General features: G+C 41.9%; 1 protein-coding gene across 1 annotated transcript; it reads right to left on the minus strand.

Moving 5' to 3' along the window:
- Window positions 1–274: 274 nt before the first annotated feature.
- Window positions 275–2455, minus strand: il6 (interleukin 6 (interferon, beta 2)). Its single transcript, XM_033993799.3, has 5 exons — window positions 2182–2455; window positions 1890–2077; window positions 1552–1662; window positions 832–978; window positions 275–615 (listed from the first exon to the last, which is right to left on the minus strand). Exons 1-5 carry the CDS (start codon window positions 2195–2197, stop codon window positions 421–423), a joined length of 657 nt encoding a protein of 218 aa, XP_033849690.1. The 5' UTR covers window positions 2198–2455; the 3' UTR covers window positions 275–420.
- Between the last annotated feature and the right edge of the window lie 9804 nt (window positions 2456–12259).

Consider the following 12259-nt stretch of genomic DNA (forward strand, 5'->3'; position numbering starts at 1 on the left):
CACATTTTTCTGTTTCTCAAGAAAATACATACTGTATTAATGTACTGTAACTAGACTAATCCTGGTCCCACTACACTTACCCAGCAGCACAGTCTGACTGATGTAGCTGTGAGGTTGAACCATACAAATCAGGACAGGAGTGTGACATTTTTTTTAAAACCAAGGTTACATGTACAATTTCAAACACTATTATAACTCTTGCATTGTTTAAGTATATTTTTAAAATGACAGTATAAAAGTATAAATAAATAAATAAATACACTGAAGTGTTCAATTTAATAAATAAGCATTACAGTAGAAGTATTAAATATTGGGGGTTCTCGACAAAGAACAAACTTATTACCTACTGATAATAGCAGATCATACATTAATAAATATAGTATTAAATAGATTAATCTCAAACACTTTGAACTAAAACGCTCATACAAATATTATCTTTCTGGATTTCCGCTCGTTGATGTTGCGAATAGCCAGATATGTTTTCTCCATGAAATTGGTGAACTCCCTGAGAATTAGATGTACATTCACTGCCTGACCCCACTCACTGTCGCTGCTGTGCGAGAGGATATCCTTTGTGTTAATTTCTAACTTGGTGAAGCTTTTTGGATTCTTCATCTATGGAAGAAATAAAAAAAAATATATAGTAAAGTTTAACCCTTCTTATATTGTATCGGGAACTCGGCTCTGATTGTATATTTAACAAAATAAGTTGTAACACCAATAACTGTCCAGTAGTAAAGGGTTACACGTCATCAACCAGACAGGCATGTAAAGCACAAACACAACTCCAAATGTAAAAGAAAATCATCAGCAAATTAAAATCGTACTCACCCTTTGAAAGACATCAGCTGACAGATTTTGTATTGTGTGTCGTACTTTTTCTACATCGTCCTTCCCGCTGGTATAGGAATCCTTCACGTAATCCATGTACTCCAGATATTCTTGAAGCCCCATAGCGATTGTTCTTAAACAATGTTCCTGTGTGAAATGCAATGTGTTTAAAATGCTGCAGATGCTGTCGAACACCTGTTCAATTATGTAAGCGTATTCCTTCGGCTTGCATTGCAGATGTATATTACTGAAAGGGCTGTTAAGACTAGGGTACATGTGTTTACTTATCTTTTAAGATAATTGTTTTTGTATATTTCCCCAACAAGAAGTTTGTTTGCTATTGATAAAGACAGCTTTCTTTTTTTCCTAACCCAGAATACGTTGGGTAGGCTATGGTTTTCAGATTTCATTCAGAGTCCATTATTTTTGTTTTTATTTTGCTTTTCAAAGTAACCCATTAGGTATGTTTGCCCTCTGGATCGTCTTTTAAAACCTGTCTAGCAGCTGAACTGATTGGATTGTCCAAAAACTTATCAAAAAAGCGAGTTTGCCAGTACTAGCCTGGAAATGACGTGTAACGTGGAGATTAAAAATTCTATACTAATTCTACACTACTTTTACTGGGATTCCAACATTTCCTGAAAACCTGAAGTCAGACCTTATAGTATACGTTACATTTATTTCTCTATTGAAAAACCTGGAAAAGAAAAAGTATTTTACCTTCTTGAATTCAAATGATAAACATCCATCCGCTACTGTAATCTGAGGTAGCTTGATTGTGTACAAACTGAAGGAGCTATTATTAACAGGTAAATGAAATACATCGCGGAACTGAAATAAAGAAGAAAGAAAAATGTCAAAGGAATACATCACGATGTTATGCATTTAATATTAAGCTACGTCAAATATGCTTTGAGGCTGCATGTTTTACATTACATTCAATTATTATATTTCACATCTGCTGCTAAAAACGTACAGATAGTCTAATGTTCCTTCAATTGCTAAGGGAATAAGATAGGACCTTTTTTTTCTCAGTACCGCTAATCTGTGAAATGTACCTGTTGGTCCCTGAGTTTTAAAACTTCGCTGTGCAGCCACTCGGCTAAAGATTCCCAGTTCGTTGATAGTGGGATGGTTCGAGAGCTTCCAGAAGAATCGTCTCCTGAAAATTCTACAATAGGAGCAGCTCGAACCAGCAACGCTGACAGCGATACTACTAGCAGCGCCAGGACGAAACCATGGAGATCTAGAAAACAAAACAAAACAAAATAAACACACACAAGTGGTAAGTTCCTGTAAACTCTGAAATCTGTTCAAAAAATTCAACTCGAAAGCTGGCAGTGCACTCACGTTGTGCAGAGTCCATCCTGTCAAGTGTGCTTAGCCTTCACAAAAGTAGTTGCCCAAAGTTGATGAGCAAGTTGCTTTGGAAACATTTTTGCTCTCTTATATAGCCGACCTCATTTTTTTGGAATTCCCACGTCTTTTTTGATGATTCAATTTTTACATATTCAAAATTGCTTAGTATTTGTACATCAAATATGAAGCTAGTGAAATAGTAGTGGATGTTGAAACCTCAAGGTCAAGTTTAAGGGTATTAAACAAGCAATACTCAAAATGTGAATTTAAAAATAATTAAAAAGTGTTGGATGCTGTTTGAATGATTTTCAATGACCGTGGATGAAATATCGAATATAGCTAATATTCTACCAAGTATGTATGGAAGCTGATACTGTATGTCCAGGGATGCCTTTAACAAGTGTAGATATCTCCAACACATTAAAGCTGAATTGTGTTCTATTCCACAAGCATTCACTGGTTATTGTTTGCAGTCCCTGTAAAAGCTGATCATCACAATTATTATTATTATTATTATTATTATTATTATTATTATTATTATTATTATTATTATTTATTTATTTATTTCTTAGCAGACGCCCTTATCCAGGGCGACTTACAATTGTAAGCAAATACATTAAGTATCACAGTACAAGTAATAATACAATTAAGAGCAAGATAAATACAATGACTTTGGTTCAAGCAAGTACAAGTGTGACAAAATACAATTCAATAATACAGCAGATAACAGTGTCAGTGATAGTTACATCAGGATATGATTAAATACAAAATACTACAGCTTAAACACTTGGCAGATTACAGTACTCTGAAGTACAGGATTAAATGCAGTAAAATAGGGGGCAGATAAGAGCAAGTAAAGTGCATTTAAGGAAGGGTGATAAGTGTCCCAGGGGAAAAACAGAGGAGTTCTACAGGTGCTGTCTGAAGAGGTGAGTCTTAAGGAGGCGCCGGAATGTGGTCAGGGACTGGGCAGTCCTGACATCTGTAGGAAGGTCATTCCACCACTGCGGAGCGAGGGTGGAGAAGGAGCGGGCTCTGGAGGCAGGGGAGCGTAGAGGAGGTAGAGCCAGTCTTCTAGTGCAGGCGGAGCGGAGAGGTTGAGTGAGGGTGTAGGGAGAGATGAGGGTCTGGAGGTAGCTGGGTGCAGTCTGGTCAAGGCATCTGTAGGCTAGTACAAGAGTCTTGAACTGGATGCAAGCGGTGATCGGTAGCCAGTGGAGTGAGCGGAGTAGTGGAGTTGCGTGGGAGAAGCGAGGCAGAGAGAACACCAGGCGGGCAGCGGAGTTCTGGATGAGCTGGAGCAGACGGGTGGCGGACGCAGGGAGGCCAGCCAGGAGGGAGTTGCAGTAGTCTAGGCGGGAGAGTACCAAGGCCTGGACCAGAAGCTGGGTGGCGTAGTTGGTGAGGAAGGGTCGGATTCTTCGGATGTTGCTCAGGAAGAATCGGCAAGGGCACACCTGTATGAGTGTGTAAATCTGCCTCTACTACTTTAACTGCTAATATCATAAACCAGTTCAGGTGCCTACTTTAGTATAGTGGGAATATCTTGGGGAAATATTAAGGCACCCTTCACTTTGACCTGTGACCTAAGATAGCTGCCATGTTAGGGCTATGTGGTTTATTTTTTTTTTTTTTTGGTTTCTGGATGATATAGACCTAATGCTTTGATATATTGGCTTAATACTCACATGTAACTGTATTTAGTAAGTTTGATAATGGGTTTCATACAAGAAAATATAAGCCCTTTGTGTCAGTACAGTAAGATTACACTATCACTGGTAAACCACTCGTCCATTTCTAGTTGGCATTATTAACAAAAAAACGGTTATTCTTGACAATCCCCAAAAGCTGCTGACAAAAGCTAATAATTTGGTTTCATTTTCAGCATTAACCAGTTATTGGTGCCAACCCTCACTGGCAAATGTTGATAATGATTTGATCAGCTTTACAATTGTCACAAATCTGCATGTACTGACTCATACGTACATACTCACAGCTACTGCAGCAACCTACACACGTCTAACTGCATGCATGAAAACTGGAGAAACACCTTCCAGAAACCATGTAAATAATACACACGTCTAACTGCATGCATGAAAACTGAAGAAACACCTTCCAGAAACCATGTAAATAATACACACGTCTAACTGCATGCATGAAAACTGGAGAAACACCTTCCAGAAACCATGTAAATAATACACACGTCTAACTGCATGCATGAAAACTGGAGAAACACCTTCCAGAAACCATGTAAATAATACACACGTCTAACTGCATGCATGAAAACTGAAGAAACACCTTCCAGAAACCATGTAAATAATACACACGTCTAACTGCATGCATGAAAACTGGAGAAACACCTTCCAGAAACCATGTAAATAATACACACGTCTAACTGGATGCATGAAAACTGGAGAAACACCTTCCAGAAACCATGTAAATAATACACACGTGTGACAGGCTGACCAAGGTAAGGAGACTCAGAGTCAGGATATGCAGGGAAAATAAAAGACTTTTAATTAAACAAAATACACAAAACAAAAGCCACACAGGTCTTCTCACTCTCACAAACACTAACCAACTAATATACCCAACCACTCCCTTTTATACAGGTGCCTGGGCTAATTGGGCAATTCGCACCTCATTAGCCCAGGCACATTCCACACATTCCTCACACAAACTCACTGAACCCCCAAACTCACTCTAAACAATACAAAAACACAAAACCACCACAAAATAGGCTGCACCCCATCACACACCTCCCCTCCTTGTGCGCAGCACAACATGGCCTAAATGGCCACCTCCCCCCTTAAAGTCCCAAAATCATCTCTTCTGGTGCTGGGGAGAGGGCAGAGGCTTCCCCCGGCCCACAAACAGTCCGGTGGTCACAAGCAAAGATAGTCCGGCAGCCCCGGGCCATAACAGCAGACCCTCGGGAGGCGACGGCAGCAGCGGACCCTCGGGAGGCAAACTCGGGAGGGGAGCCCCTGGCCATGAAGGCGCCAGCGGGAGCTCCACTTCTCCCTTGTACTTCGTAACTGGCGATTCCCCAGGCGATGCGGAGCACCAGGCAACCCTAGGCGAAGCAGGACCCTCGGCGACCCCAGGCAAAGCAGAACCCTCGGCGACCCCAGGCGAAGCAGGACCCTCGGCGACCCTAGGAGAAGCAAAAGCGGAGCAACAGGCAACCCCAGGCGATGCGGAGCAGCAGGCAACCCCAGGCGATCCAGACGTGGCATCCCTGAGCGGAGTGGCTGTGGCATCCCTGGGCGGTGCGAGGCAGGCATCCTTGGGCGGTGCGAGGCAGGTATCCTTGGGCGGTGCGAGGCAGGCATCCTTGGGCGGTGCGAGGCAGGCATCCTTGGGCGTGGCCAACAGTGCAGGAACCTCCGGCCAGGGTGTCAGCGGCCAGAGTTTCTCTTCCCTGTTGGCTACAGGAGGTAGAGCCCGCTCCAGCTCCTCTGATGGCGGAGGCGGGAACAGCAGCTCGTCTCCCTCTGGTGGCGGAGGCGGGAACAGCAGCTCGTCTCCCTCTGGTGGCGGAGGCGGGAACAGCAGCTCGTCTCCCTCTGGTGGCGGAGGCGGGAACAGCTCCTGCTGCTCTGTTCCTCGCGGTGGTGGAGACAGAGGCAGCTCCTGCTGCTCTGCTCCTGGTGGTGGTGGAGACAGAGGCAGCTCCTGCTGCTCTGCTCCTGGCGGTGGTGGAGACAGAGGCAGCTCCTGCTGCTCTGCCCCTAGCGGTGGTGGAGACAGAGGCAGCTCCTGCTGCTCTGCTACTAGCGGTGGTGGTGTCCGAGACAGAGGCAGCTCCTGCTGCTCTGCTCCTGGCGGTGGAGGTGTCGGAGACAGAGGCAGCTCCTGCTGCTCTGCTCCTGGCAGTGGAGGTGGCGGAAAGGCTGCCGACTCCTTTGGATGCACCGACTCCTCCCTATCGGGCCATGGACGCACCGACTCCTCCCTCTCGGGCCGTGGACGCACCGACTCCTCCCTATCGGACCGTGGACGCACCAACTCCTCCCTCTCGGGCCGTGGACGCACCGACTCCTCCCTCTCGGGCTGTGGACGTTCGGGCTCCTCCCACTCGGGCTGTGGACGTACGGGCTCCACCCACTCGGGCTGTGGACGTACAGGCTCCTCATAGTACCGGAAGGGACAGGCGGCAAACTGATGTTGCTGGTTACAGAGGGGGCACAACAGTGGTGACCTACAGCTCCTCGGGTACCTGGCCCTGATGTACTCCTCCTCCTCCCTGTCCCTCGCTTCCCGGTCCTTCTTCCACCTCATCCTCTCTTCCTTTTTTTCCTTTTTTTTTTATTTTTTTTTTTAAACAAAACAAACAAAAAAATCCTGCACTCCTGCTCCAAGTCTCCAGAGGCACTATCCCACGCTGACACCAGATGTGACAGGCTAACCAAGGTAAGGAGACTCAGAGTCAGGATATGCAGGGAAAATAAAAGACTTTTAATTAAACAAAATACACAAAACAAAAGGCACAATGGCCAACCATTTATTATAAAGGAACATGCACAAATAAAATGGAGGCTGTGTGGTCCAGTGGTTGAAGAAAAGGGCTTGTAACCAAGAGGTCCCCGGTTCAAATCCCACCTCAGCCACTGACTCATTGTGTGACCCTGAGCAAGTCACTTAACCTTCTTGTGCTCTGTCTTTCGGGTGAGACATAATTGTAAGTGACTCTGCAGCTGATGCATAGCTCACACACCCTAGTCTCTGTAAGTCACCTTGGATAAAGGCGTCTGCTAAATAATAATAATAAAATGGAAATAAATAAACTTTTTTGACGATAGGCTTTATCTTCAGCTTAGTATTGTTCTGTTGCCGGTTAAGAGCGTTCACTCTGAGGGATGAGAGGAGCCAACTATATAGCATGAATTTCCTGGCTATTGTAAGTTGTGTTTCACATGGTTTTAGTGCCGCATCTAGAACTGAGCCCATTAATACTTTTTATATTTATACACATCAGTGTAGTGGTTTTCAACTTTCACCCATGTGCATAAATATGAAATGAAATCAGCATAGTTTTTCAGCTTTACCGGGTTATTGTCGACAATAACCAGTTAAAGCTGAAGATCATTGCATTTTAAAATACTCTTAGCTGCTCAGCCTGTTAAGTGTGTTTTTAAACAGTGTACCTGATCTAACTGTAATCCGTCTATTCAATGAAACGTTATGAAGGGTTATCATCCCATTGTTATTGGCCAAAATCTACTAGCATGTGCTTAAAAATTCAATTATTGATTTATTTTACATTCCCCCTACACTTTGGCAATGCTTGTAATAATGAATTGGTTCTGAAATCTGTTGCTCAAATTTTGAGTTGTATTCTTTATTTTGCTTGAAACCAGATTAAATTGCTTAAACAGAGTGTGTGAGATGAGGTGGAGTATATTGTCCAAAGTCTGGGGATAGCCATACAACTGTCATCATATTCCTGATAAGGGAATTTACACCTTGTCTCTGGAAAGAACCAAATGTCTGCCTATCCTAAATGCAATAAAGACAGATTGCGCTCAAGGTATGCAGAGAGAAATCGCAGTTTAAAACCGGAAGTAAAATACAGCATTTTGTGCTCCACAGTATGAATGTTGAGAACATGTAAATCAATCCATTTCTAATTGTGTGGCATCATGTAGTCATGATACCGCTATTACAAAAGGATTCATGACAAGAGGAGAATGCTATGTTCTCACTGCCAAACAGTTTCACTTCTTTCGAAATCCCGGGTTCCCCTCCTCTCCCCCAGCGTTTCCTATCTGCAGACTTGTCCTAATAGCTGTGTGTTGGTACGTCACTGTTAAAGGATTCTGGATGGGAAAATGAAGGGGAGAGTTTATACTGACATCACAGGATATTGAGAAAGTGAAAGTCTACTAAAAGGGCTGCATCAGTACTGAACTTTCGAATAATGTTGTCTTTTCAGGCTATGTTGAAAGCTTTTTCGTTTTCCAACATTTCAAAAAAAGTCTTTTCCTGTTGATGACAGCATAAAAGAAAATTGATACCAGATGTACAGTTATTGTATTGCAGTTGTGTGAGGCTACATCTCATTTACAATTTAAAATAGAAGATATTGTACACTTATAAAAAATAAAAATAAAATGGGAAACAGCTCTTGAGGGTTAGTATAGGGCTGAGCGCAGGTTCTGTGTTCATTCTTACATTGCTTTCAATCTGATACCATTTCTGATACCATGTTTTGTTTCTTTGTTTTATTTGTAAATGAAAAGTGTGCTCTCGAGCTCTGATCTACATCTCCTGTCTCCTGAGTGTACTATTGCTGCTGCTGGCGAGCCTCTCTCTCTCTCTCTCTCTCTCTCTCTCTCTCTCTCTCTCTCTCTCTCTCTCTCTCTCTCTCTCTCTCATTTGTTTTTTCTTAGCTTTTGTTCAGCTGTTTATATAATAGTGTTGAACACTTCAGGCATATATATATATATATATATGTATATACACATATACAGTGCCTTGCATAAGTATTCACCCCCCTTGAACTTTTCCACATTTTGTAGTGTTACAACCTGGAATTAAAATGGATTTAATTGGGATTTTTACCATTTGATTTAACATACTTAACACTTTGAAGGTGCAAAATATTTTTTATTGTGACACAAAAGTTAATTAAACCCCCCTGAGTCAATACTTGGTAGAAGCACATTTGGCAGCAATTACAGCTGTGAGTCTTTTTGGGTAAGTCTCTACCAGCTTTGCACATCTGGATCCTGCAATTTTTGCTCATTCTTCTTGGCAAAATTGCTCAAGCTCTGTCAAGTTGGATGGGGACCGTTGGTGAACAGCAATTTTCAAGTCTTGCCACAGATTCTTACTCGGATTGAGGTCTGGGCTTTGACTGGGTCATTCTAAGACATTCAGGTTCTTGTTTTTAAACCACTCCAGTGTAGCTTTGGCTGTGTGTTTAGGGTCATTGTCCTGCTGGAAGGTGAACCTCCGCCCCAGTCCCAGGTCTCTTGCAGACTGAAACAGGTTTTCCTCTATAATTTCCCTGTATTTGGCTCCATACATCTTGCCCTCAATCCTGACCAGTTTCCCTGTCCCTGCCGATGAAAAGCATCCCCATAACATGATGCTGCCACCACCATGCTTCACCGTGGGGATGGTGTTCTCAGGGTGATGAGCAGTGTTGGCTTTGCGCCACACATAGCGTTTTGCGCTAAGGCCAGAAAGTTCAATTTTGGTCTCATCAGACCAGAGAACCTTTTTCCACATGTTTGCTGTGTCTCCCACATGCCTTTTGGCAAAATCCAAACAGGATTTGATATGGGTTTTTTTCAGCAATGGCTTTCTTCTCGACACTCTTCCATAAAGCCCAGCTTTGTGGAGTGTCTGGGTTATAGGTTTCCCATGGACGGTTTCTCCCATCTCAGCTGTGGATCTCTCCAGCTCCTTCAGAGTTACCATTGGCCTCTTGGTTGCTTCTCTGACTAATGCCCTCCTTACCTGGTCACTGAGTTTTGGTGGATGGCCTTCTCTAGGCAGAGTCGCGGTTGTGCTATATTCTTTCCATTTTTTAATAATGGATTTAACGGTGCTCCGGGGGATGTTCAAAGTTTGGGATATTTTTTTATAACCCAACCCTGATTGGTGCTTCTCCAGAACTTTATCCCAGACTTGTTTTGATAGCTCCTTGGTCTTCATGATGCTGTTTGTTTAGATATGCTCTCTAACAAACTCTGGGGCCTTCCAGAAACAGGTGTATTTACTCTGAGATCATGTGACACTTTAATTGCACACAGGTGGACTCCATTCAACTAATTATGTGACTTCTGAAGGCAATTGGTTGCACCAGAGCTTATTTAGGGGTGTCACAGCAAAAGGGGTGAATACTTATGCAATCAAGACTTTTCAGTTTTTTATTTGTAAATAATTTTGAAAAATATGTAGATTTTTTTCCCCACTTCGACATTATGGACTATTTTGTGTAGATCAGTGACAAAAAATCCTAATTAAATCCATTTTAATTCCAGGTTGTAACACTACAAAATGTGGAAAAGTCCAAGGGGGGTGAATACTTGTGCAAGGCACTGTATAAGGATTTGCATAGCAGAAAGATACTATGTAATAATACCCATAAATAAATGAAATAGAAAAAATAAAACATGCAGGCTATCTACCATCTATTCTCAACACTGTATTTGAATCCTAATTGAAAGTCATGCTCAGTAATGTTGTCTAATCTGTAAAGCAGTTGGTACTGTTTAAGCTTCATGTCAGTGTTTAGAATTCACTAGAAGCATTACAATACATTTTACAATTTTGTATTTTTAAAGATTTTTACACCAGATCTGCCCTCTTGGTATACAATCCGTTTTTTTTTTTTTTTCCTAAGAAACCTCATGATACTACTGTATGTACAGATCCTATAGTGCTTTTATGTATGGTGACTTATTTTTTATTTATGTAGAGGAGACCTGAAAAAAAAAGAAAAGCTGGCATAATGAGTTACAACTGATTTCCCTCTCAGAAAACTGGAGCCGAGAGCATTGTACAAACCCACCCTCCCCTGCAGAGGCAGACACTTGATTTAGGTTGTGTTAAGGGGAAGAGCAGTGGTGCAGGGAGATGGATGGGGGGGTTCCAGCAGGGGGCGCTTCCTAGCAGAGCTAACCAGGGAGCCCGAAGCCTCCACCCCCACCCACGCAGACCAGAGGACTGTGCTGACTCTGAAACCCTGGTGCAGGGAGGCTTGTAGTTTGATATGTGTAAGCTTTCTTTTTAGCACCCTTTATGAAAGATATCATTGTTAATAATTACTGAAAGTCAGAATATGTTAGAAGGTTAAACATACAAATCCCTGGTACCTGTCATAGTTTAGCTTTTACGTCAGACAGGGTCCCGCAAATATTTCAGATAATGCCAGGATGTTTCATATTCTCAGTGGGTCTTTAAAACGTTAGTCAATGTTATTTTTGGTTTTATCCAGATGGTGAAAGCTTTACGCCAGACAAAACTACCAATCAGTGAAACATTGCATCCATTGTTGCCAATGTACTCAAATCCTGAAACCAGTAATTCTCTACGTACTGTCTTATTTCACCATGAATAATTCCTTCTGTTCTGGGATATATTCAGAACTGCTCAGAGGGCACTCTTGGCTGAGACTCAGAATATCTGTGCTAAGGGAGATAAACACAAGTAAAGTCAGTACAGTCTAGATGTTATTAATCAGTGTGTCAGAGTGTTTACCTGGGTGTCACTGAAATGCTGCATCAATGTAATAGTTACTCCTACAGTTTATTTAAGATGACAATTAATCCATCTACTCATCATTTTCACTTGCTGAACTCCCTTTATTTCAAAGTTTAAGTCAACTAGGTTGATGTTTCAGCTAATGCCACTAATGGCCACTGAAAGAAACATTTGTCTGCTTGACATGATTACTTTTTAATTATTGTCCTTCCATCCTAATAGCAGCTTTTAATAATAACAACTATAATAACTGTGTAAAATATACAGTATGATGCTAATACTGTAAATAACCCACTTTGTTTTTTGTTTATTTTGTTGTTTGGATTTTTTTTTCTTCATATGTTACATTACCATGTTGATTTTTCTTTTTGCACTTTTAATGAATTTTAAATTTGATTTGTCACTAAAAACGTTTCTAGCCTTGCATTTTTTTCCAGTGGTAAAACTCTTGCAGTGTTAGCATTATATGACTCTGTCACTTGGTTTCCTCCTACAGAGGTGTGATATTTTTTTCAGTGTAGTTCTGGTAGATATAGCAATCTCTTACGGTATAATGGTGCCTGTCGCCTATATGCTTATCACAAGTCACATCGCTGTCATAGCCTAATTATACTTCCATTTTACTAGGTGTTTCCAGTAAAATACATTTTCCTGGTTAAGAAACATTTACTGAATGGACTGGTGAGCGGAAATTATTTCTGCAGCAGGTCAGCATACCATTCAGTGGAACATACATACATGTTATAGCATCCATCTTGAAACTGGTAAAATACAGTGGAACATGTTTGCAGTGGCGCTGTTTCACAATAAGTACAACATTCTTTCTCTTGTTTAGTATCTCCAGTGCTGT

The sequence above is a fragment of the Acipenser ruthenus genome, chromosome 3 (assembly GCF_902713425.1).
Source record: "Acipenser ruthenus chromosome 3, fAciRut3.2 maternal haplotype, whole genome shotgun sequence".
Classification (NCBI taxonomy): domain Eukaryota; kingdom Metazoa; phylum Chordata; class Actinopteri; order Acipenseriformes; family Acipenseridae; genus Acipenser; species Acipenser ruthenus.